At 52.1% G+C, this 9,036-nt stretch overlaps 1 protein-coding gene across 1 annotated transcript; it reads right to left on the bottom strand.

Moving 5' to 3' along the window:
- Nucleotides 1-410: 410 nt before the first annotated feature.
- Nucleotides 411-5,559, bottom strand: GIP (gastric inhibitory polypeptide). Its single transcript, XM_029213383.1, has 6 exons — nucleotides 5,502-5,559; nucleotides 4,555-4,657; nucleotides 2,957-3,103; nucleotides 2,309-2,398; nucleotides 1,456-1,557; nucleotides 411-544 (listed from the first exon to the last, which is right to left on the bottom strand). Exons 2-6 carry the CDS (start codon nucleotides 4,629-4,631, stop codon nucleotides 535-537), a joined length of 426 nt encoding a protein of 141 aa, XP_029069216.1. The 5' UTR covers nucleotides 4,632-4,657; nucleotides 5,502-5,559; the 3' UTR covers nucleotides 411-534.
- Nucleotides 5,560-9,036: the final 3,477 nt, after the last annotated feature.

The following is a 9,036-nucleotide window of genomic DNA, read 5'->3' as shown; positions in this document are numbered from 1 at the left end:
TCCTTCAAATCTCACTCAGCTTAAACGTCATTTTCTCAGAGAGGCCCTCCTGACTGCCCACTCCATCTAGATGAGGCTTCTCTGTCCTCTCACAGCTCCCTAGTGTTTCTTCACATAACTCTGCATGTTATGTAATTATTAATGTGTTTGTGTGTTTAAAGATTAAAGTCTGTCTCCACCACTGGACTGTAAACCCCTTGGGGACAAGGATTGTGTCTGTTTCCATGATTGCTGTATACCCAGCGTTCAGCGCAGTCTCTGCCTGTGTTAGATTTCCAGTAAGTGTTCGTGGAAACAATAGATGAATTAACAGATGGGTAAGAGCCATATCTGCTTTTCACTGGGTTGTGCACACACGAAGACAAATGAACAGTTAGTGCTCTGTAGACACGTGAATATGTTTTGACAACGGGCACAAAGATTTATTTCAGCTTGAACTTGGTTTTGTTTCTTTGGGGTATCCTGGGGTGGAGCTGAGGCAGGAGCTGAGTAAGTGAAGGACAGAGTCCAGTTCTGAGCTGGGTTTGGTCAGAGTCACTGAAACCTGTGCAGAGTGGAGAGAGGAGTGGAGCAGGGGAGAGGAGGGTCAGTATCGGCTTAAAGGCAGCAAAGTAAATGTATCCTGGCACCCAGCCATAGTTCAACTGCTCCTACCTCCAAATTACCTCTCTAATTATAAGTAATCAAAAAGATTCCAAAAAGCACAGAGACTGTTACCCACTTTCCTGTGGAGATTTTCTCATACTCTCTTCTCCATTGTTCAGGTCACATGCCTCTCTTCCTTCTAACCCTCTTACAGGAAGCCATCCCAGATTTGTTCCCTCAGTCTCTCAACTTCCCAGCACCGAAGTCTGAATTTGTTTTGGTTTCTGTGCCTTGGTGTCTGCATCTTAAATGAGTGTCCTGTCTCACCATTCGGGTGGGTGGATCTCTTCATGGTATTGAGCCATCCCTTGTTTCTGAGACATAATAGATTGAAAGACTTCCTAGCTTAAGAGGAGGATTTGAGGACAATTGAGACCAGCAGCAGCTACAGAGAAGGGCAACATGCCTCCAACTCTAGGGGTTCCATCACTGAGAAGGTGCCATGGCACAACGGTACCAAGGAAAAGCTAAGGTTAGGACGGGCTCGGGTGGGTAGGGCAGGTGAGAGCAGCATCTCACCTGGAGGAAATTGAGGAAGAAGTGCAAGTGGTACTAATAACTGTCAAGGTTACCAAACTCTTAGCACCCTGCAGATGTTGGTTTCAGCCTTGTCCTCGAATGATCTTATTTAAACCCCACCAAATCCCATGACATGGTTTAAGTAGCCCCAATTTTCACAAAAACCCCAAGGTTCAGAGAGTCAAAGTAATTTGTCAGCATGTGTTGAGGTGAAGATGTGAACCCGTGTCTGACCCCAGAGTGCGAGCTCACAACCACAATGCAAGATGCCCAAAGCTACCAAACTCCCACCTGAGCCTGCAGAACTCCATCTGATCCACTATCCAGGACAGCAGCTCTCGAATCAGTAAATCCTTTAGCAAACCGTCATCACTGGGGTTCTTGGGTAGGGAGCTACAAAGGAGAAAGCCTCAGGCAGGCGCCTTTAGCCTGGGCACCACCCAGAGAGAGTAAATACCGGACCTGGGACTCCAACTTGGTGGGACAAGGTGGGGTGGGGGTGGGGTGTACGAGCCAACACAGCTGCCTCTCAGTTGTCTCAGCTTTCAAAGCTCCACCCCAGACCTGTCGGCCAGGGAATATAGGCTCTTCCATACAGGCAAAGACAAACAATTCTGGTGGGAGACATCCCACCCATCCACCTCTCCAAGTGTCCCAGAGTGCATTCCAAAACCCCAAGAGATTACTTTGGGAATATTCACTCTTTAGAAGGATCTGTGTCATCAATTCCTCAGCTTCCTACAGAAACAGGGTAACTGATTTCAGGGGACTGGCCTTCGGAGGGTCCCAGTTTCACAAAAGCCTTCCTGAAGTTTGGCAGGCAGAAGTGGAGAAGCCAGTTTCCGAGGTCTCTTTTGTGCCCCACTCCTGGACTTGGTGACTCTGCACACTAGGTCATCCACCTTAGAAACTGTGGCCCCAGATTCCCTCCCAGGACCCCCACCCCCTTTCCTCCCAGGCTTTCCCTTAGGCTTGGGCTGTCCTCCAGGAGTTCTGTGAAGACCCCTCTTTGAACTCTGAGTAGAAGGGGATGCTTATCTGGGGCCTAGCCCTGCTCTGGAGTCTGGGAGAGGGAACAATGAGGTGGGGTCAAGAGGCACCCACCCCCCCCGCCCCCGACCCCTTCCCCTGTGGGCTGACTCACCCCTGCTGCGCCCTTGCCTCCTCCTTCCTGTTAGATTGATGGGCCAGCTCTAGGGCCCGGGCCTCCCTCTGGGTGATGTTGTGTTTCCAGCTGGTAAAATAAAGATTAGGGAGTGGGTGGGGCCAGGTGGGACTCCAGATGTTCTCCAGCCCAAAGAAGCTCCAATCTTTTGGTACCTCAACCCAAGGAGCAGAGGGGAACTCTTTCTCTACTCAGCCTCCCCGCTGCTTGTCTTCAGCTATCAGTGACAAGCTTTTCAGGAGCTACCATGCTGGCCAAACAGTGAGGGCAGGGGAAAAGATTTTGCATAGAGAAGAACGATGAAAGCAGTTTATCCTATTTCCAAAGTCTGAAGCTGCCGCCACCAAGTAGTCATTGGCAGCAATTCAGCTCCCCTGGTTCATCCCCAGCCCCCCGGGGATCCTCTGTGAGTCCCATACATCTTCCCGACTCCTCCTCTTAGAAGAAAAGGATTGGAAAATTGCCCAAATCCTGCTCCAACCCCCGACCAGACTGCTGCCTGAGCCAGGGTCCCAGGCAGGGCCGCCATGCGGTCCAGCTTCCCAGCAGCACCTAAGCGAAAGGTGCCACCTGGCCTTGTGCATCACATGGGGGCACAGGGAGCAGGGAAGGGCACGCATGACTCACTCGCTCTTCTTCCCCTTCTGCGCCAGCAGCCAGTTCACAAAATCTTGTTGGCGGATCTTGTCCATGGCGATGCTATAGTCACTGATGAAAGTGCCTTCAGCGTACCTGGGGCCTCGTGGTTGGGAGTCGCTGGCCTTAGTGTGGAACCTGAGGGGCAGGGAGGGGAGAGAGAGGAAAACCAGGATGCCATAGAAGGAGCAGAGGGTGCGAAGATAAATGATTGTCACCAGCAGGGGCTGCTATTTGGAAAGGAAGCAGCCCATTTCTAGGGAGTCAGTTTTTATGGAGACACCCTCTTGTCCATGCATCAAGCCCCTGGGGCTTTATCCTCAGCTCAAGCACCCACTTCCAGCATCCTCGGTGTTTGAAGCTCTGCTTCTGGGCAAAGATCAGGGGTCCCCCTCATCCCTAAGGACCGAGCCATAGTTTTCTCCTTTGCTCCTCTTGCCCTGGCCCCACCAGATTCAGTTCTTTGGTTCTCAGTTTCCTGACAATAGTGAGCTCTCATATAACAGCACTTACTATGAGTCAGGTCCTCTACAAGCCCTTTAATACAGAAACTTACTAAATCCTCACACCACCCCAAGGAGGCAGACACTATGTAGATCTCCCTTTGGTAAGTGAGGAAACCACCGTGCAAAGAGATTAACTTAGCATACAGTGTGGGTATGATCCAGGGTTTACCCCAGGTAGTCTGGGTCCAGGTCTATGGTCTTTAACTTCTGCATGATGTTGTCTGTCCTTGTATATATGTGACAGCTGCATCTCAAACTTAGCCAAGTTGACAGGGGCATATGGCTTGTCCTTGCATATGAGAAGGCCTAACTCTACTCAGACACGTCTCTCGGCCTCCCAAACACACAAACAGAGCTCCCTGCTATATTCATTCATAATCTTCCCTGCCTTTTCCTCACAGCGCTCATGACAGTTTGAAGCTTTGCCTAGATGGCTCTTCATGTGCTTTCCCCTTGGGCCTATATGCTCCACGAGGGCAGGTGGCATTTGTGGACCACTCTTCAGGTATATCCCTTGTGCCTGGCACACAGGAAGCCTGCTGTAAAATTTGATCAAATGCACACATAAGTGACTGGTTAAGGCTTTCATTAGGAAGGGAGATGCTATCATCTACTTCAGACACTTAACCACTGAGAAGTCCTTCCAGAGATCTAAGCACACTCTCTCCATCTACAACAGTAGCTCGTAAAAAAGACTCCCTGGGGCTTCCCTGGTGGCGCAGTGGTTGGGAGTCCGCCTGCCGATGCAGGGGACGCGGGCTCGTGCCCCGGTCCGGGACGATCCCACGTGTCGCAGAGCGGCTGGGCCCGTGAGCCATGGCCGCTGAGCCTGCGTGTCCGGAACCTGTGCGCCGCAACGGGAGAGGCCACAACAGTGAGAGGCCCGCGTACCGCAAAAAAAAAAAAAAAGACTCCCTGGTTCTAGCCTCACTCTGCACTCAGACTGCTGAAAAGTTTTTTTCCGTCGAGCATCTTTCCTCTCGGCCTGGGATTCCTCCCTTTCTCATCTCCCCCTTGAAAATAGAACCCAGTCACCCCCCGAGCCTCCTCCCCGGCACCTGACCCCTTCCTTCTCACCCCAACCTGGAGTGACCTTCTTCCTTCTCTCCTAGCACCAATGCCAGGAGCAGGGACACCAGCAGCAGAGAGAAGGTCTTCATGGCCACCGTCTTCCAATGGTTATTTCCTGAGCTAAGAGAGAAAAGGACCAGCATGAGGTGGAAGCCCTGTGCTGAGGAAGCAGGCAATATGGCCACGCACTCCTGGTGCCCCAGAGCCTGTGGGGAGTCTGAAAGCTGGGGGGCCCTTGCCCTGGGAGTTGGAGCTTTTCTAAGAGGCTAGAGCAACACCTTGGGGATGGTGGGAGGAGCTGGCATTAGAGTTAGAAGGGACGTTAGAAGGGATATGGAGCCTGGATGAGAGTGGACCTGCTTCTTGTTTTTCAGGTGGAGTCTGAGTGGGGTGGGAGGAGGGCAGCAGGGGGGCGATCCTGGCAGGAAAAAGCAGTGAAGTCCTGTGTGCAGGGACAGCCCCCTTCCTGGCCCCTGTGGCTAGACATCACAGGCATGTGGACTGGCAAGATTCTCCCTTCAGAGCCTCCAAAGTTCATACCAGCCAGCCTTCCAGCTCTCAGATTGGCTGTCACCTAAATCTTCGCAGCCCTCTTGGCCTGAGTGAAAACCATAAGTAGAACCCCTACCCCCCAGCCTTCACTATCCCCACTTAGGGATGTCCGACGCTTCTACCGAGGGCAAGCCCCGTTTCATCAGGGCATCTTCAGCAGAGACGAAAAACAGTAAGGAGCCTTCCTCCCAAGCCCTGAACACCAAAGCTAGCTCTACAGATGTGTGGATTTTCCTGCGTTGTCACCTGGGTGTTAAAGGAACCCTCAGCCCCACCTTTTCTTTCTTTCACAGAGGAAAAGAAAGTGAGGGGCTAGGGTGCCAAGCACCTCAGGGGTGCCAAGACCCACCTCCTCTCCAGTGTCCTGTCCACGCCCACGCCCACCCCCATCCCAGCTGCTCTCTTACCAGCCTTCCTTTCCGGCTCTCCCAGAAGGATAGGGCAGGGGTCTCCTCCTCCCTTCTGGCTCTTTGGAACCTGTCTCAAGAAAGTCTGCCCCGGCTCCTTTATATCCAGATATCACAGTCCTACTGATTAGCCTGAAAGCATCTTATCTCAAGAAATTAATCCCACAGCTCCTGCCACATTAAGTCCATTTTACACGTAATAAAGTTGCCCTTTCCACCTGAACTGCGCTAATTGGTAATTAACATTTGGGTATCTCCAGCTGCTCTCTGGGCCTGGCCTGTGGGCAGGGTACCTTAAGTGCCCCTTTTCTTCTTCCCCCTCCTCCCTTCTGGGCAGGGAAGCCCAGTATTCCTCCACTTCCTTTATAGGTGCCCTCGGTTAGAAAGGATGGGTGCCCTTGGTGAGGGCAGGCTTGGGTAAGGTGACACTAACTTGGGGGGGGGCACTGCCATAGACATTAGACTACTCCTGGGTCAGAGAGAGAGGGGCCACAGTGGCCCGCGGCTTTGTCAATGTGGCAGTGTCTCCAGCTCGATATCTAGGGGGTGTCCAGCTGCCTGGGGAAAGGGCGGGAGAGTGATGGAGCAGAGGGTTGAGGGAACATGAAGGATGGGGGTTTCCTGGTGGTAGCTGGTGAACTGAGAACTTCTACTCAAGCTGCCTTCCTGCTGAGGGGCAGGCAGGGTGGGGAAAAGAGGCACGTGTACACCGTGGGGACGCAGAGGGAGGCGGACCAGCTACAACTCTAACTGTAAAGATTTATGAGGTCCAAGCCTCTCTCCTCCAATGCCCTGCTCTCCTGTAAGAGAGAAGTATGTGCCCCTGTGTTTTGCCATCAGAGTGGGGCCTCTGAGGCTGCGCTGTGCCTCGATCAGACCCGGGGCCCTCAGACTGGAGACTCCTTGAGGTGCACCCTTTGCCTTTCTCCGAGCACTTAGTGCATGGCTCTGTCCCCAAGGGCTCTCAGTCCGGAAGGGGCGGGGCACAGCCTGCACGTTTGGCCGACCCCCAAGGCCTCCTTCCCAGGCTCTTCCCTCTCCACACTCTGTGGGTACTTTGAACCCTAAACAGCCCCGCTCCTGCCCTGCCTGTTAGCTGCAGGGCTGAGTAAAGGCCACTTTCCTTTCCAGGTCAACTCCCCAGCCTGGGAGCCGGTCCAGCATGAAATTAAGTGCTTGTGTGGGATGAGAGGTAGCTGACTAGGATGGTCACTTACCTCTGCTTCCTGGAAACCTCACTGACCCACCACCCACTTTCCACCGTCTCGAAAAACTTCTCTCTGGGCAAGCTCTCCAGATTCCATCTCCTAGCTATCAATGGGCAGAGATTAGACATCAGTTCAGATTTGGCCTCCAAAGAGGGTGCGGGGGCTGCTTGTGATCCTGCTTCCTGCTGAGCGGTACAGTAAATGGGCTCAGAAGGGTTGGTGCGAAACCTGAGCCCCACTGCCGGAGGCACAGCATATCCAAAAAGTGTGGACATCATTCCCTGGGACCCCTAAGTCTCACGCCGAACCAGAGTCAAGGAAGGTTCTGGGATGGGTCCCAGCAGCCCTGAACCCCTGCCTGGTGCTCCGGGGATTTGTTTGGGGGTGAGCTGCTCTGAAGGCCAGCTGCACTTTTGGTCCCTAGCCCACTTCCTCTTGGAAGTGAACTCTCTGCAGCCCCCTTCCCTGTTTCCCTTTGATTTGGGGCTCTCATGCCCAACAGTGGACAGATTAGGGAGAAATGTGGCCTGGGTCCTGGGGGAGGGACAGATGTGGGGAGGACCAGGGAAGGAGATCAGAGAAGATACCAGACTCCCAGGGGAACCTACAGCCCCGACCCCGCACGGTGTATTGGGAGGCCAGGGAATGGGAAATATGGCCTTGGGAAGTTTCTGGAGATCAGAAGGGCCTGCTGGACTTAAAATAGTTCAATAAACCCAACTGGCAACCCAACCAGCCTGTCGATGCCACAGTGGGCAGTGCCCTGGTGTGTGGAGTCCAGTGCAGTGCAGGGGTGGGGGCAGGGCAGGGAGTGAGCAGAGCCTCAGTCCACAGAGGAGAATTTCTAGGATGTGAGGGATCAGATGGACACAGGGGATGGGGAAGCAGGAAATGCCCCTCACTGGTTGGAAGCCCAGACACAAAGGCTGATGGCCCAGAGAGGTGGAGAAAGTCTGTGGGGTTGGGGTGTCTGCAGAGCCAGGGACAGTTTTTATCAGCGCAGGAGGGGGTGATGGCAGCTCTTTTGCAGGAGAACCCAGGGTGCTGCTTCCCAGACCCTCCTGGCATCTGGACTGATGCGCCCCGGGAGCTGGAGTAGCAGAAGAGCTTTGGAGGCTTGCTGGCTCTTCCAGCTCAGAGGTGACTCACCATCCCCCGCAAGGCCCACAGGGCCACCACAGACATTCCAGGCCAGTCTCCGAAGCCAAGCCAAGGTGATCCAGAGGGCTGGCTGCAGCCTGCCTGCCGTGGACTCTGCTTTAGAAGTTCACTTGCTCTTCGAGCTCACCGGCTGACTCAGAAAGCAGACATCCCTCTCAGAGCTCACTTACACCAGGTGGCAGATTTTATTCTTCTCCTGAAGAGGAGACAAGAGGTGACTGGAACCCTGACAAACTCTGCTGAGTCATCTGGTCTCTCCTGATTCCTAGAAGGACCACCTCCATCTTTCCTCCCCAGTCACATCGCAAACAGGGGTACTCCCAGACATTTTTACCCACTCAGCCTCCAGTACCACTCTGGTCAAGAGAGATACTTTCCAGAACGATCTTAAAGAAAGTATGTATTGGGTGGGCCAAAAGTTTCATTCAGTTTTTTCCATAAGATGGCTCTAGTAGTGCTTAGTTGTCTTTAACTTCATTCAAAACAATTTTGTTAGATTTTATGTGACAGCTGTCATATCAGCGTGCTTTTAAAAAAAGACATCAAAATTGGTGAATTTTTGTGTAGCCATTTTTGTGTGAAGAAAAAAGCAACATTTTTGGCATATCGTGCTTTATTATTTCAAGAAAGGTAAAAATGCAACTGAAATGCAAAAAAAGATTTGTGCAGTGTATGGAGAAGGCACTGTGAGTGATCGAAAGTGTCACAAGTGGTTTGTGAGGTTTCATGCTGGAGATTTTCCGTTGGATGAGGCTCCACGGTCAGGTAGACCAGTTGAAGTTGACAGCAATCAAATCGAGACATTAACTGAGAACAATCAATGCTATACCACGCGGGAGATAGCCGACATACTCAAAATATCGAAATCAAGTGTTGAAAATGATTTGCACCGCCTTGGTTAGGTTAATCACTTTGATGTTTGGGTTCCACATAAGTTAAGTGAAAAAAAACCTTCTTGACCCTATTTCTGCATGCAATTCTTTACTTAAACGTAAGGAAAACGTTCCGTTTTTAAAACAAATTGTGATGGGTGATGAAAAGTGGATACTGTACAATAATGTGGAATGGAAGAAATGGTGGGGCAAGCGAAATGAACCACCACCAACCACACCAAAGGCCAGTCTTCATCCAAAGGAGGTGATGTTGTGTATATGGTGGGATTGGAA

This window comes from Monodon monoceros, unplaced genomic scaffold (assembly GCF_005190385.1).
Source record: "Monodon monoceros isolate NGI ecotype Baffin Bay Population unplaced genomic scaffold, NGI_Narwhal_1 Super_Scaffold_9, whole genome shotgun sequence".
Lineage (NCBI taxonomy): Eukaryota > Metazoa > Chordata > Mammalia > Artiodactyla > Monodontidae > Monodon > Monodon monoceros.
This window is presented reverse-complemented; position numbering and strand designations above follow the sequence as displayed.

Bases quoted from the DNA above. Each gene is read 5' to 3' on its own strand.
- GIP (XM_029213383.1), bottom strand. From the start codon at position 4,631: ATGAAGACCTTCTCTCTGCTGCTGGTGTCCCTGCTCCTGGCATTGGTG. The intron at 3,104-4,554 runs GTTGGGGTGAGA...CCTGCCCCTCAG, and splicing joins AAGGAAGAAGGTCACTCCAG to GTTCCACACTAAGGCCAGCG. The intron at 2,399-2,956 runs GTGAGTCATGCG...TTATTTTACCAG, and splicing joins CAGAAGGGGAAGAAGAGCGA to CTGGAAACACAACATCACCC.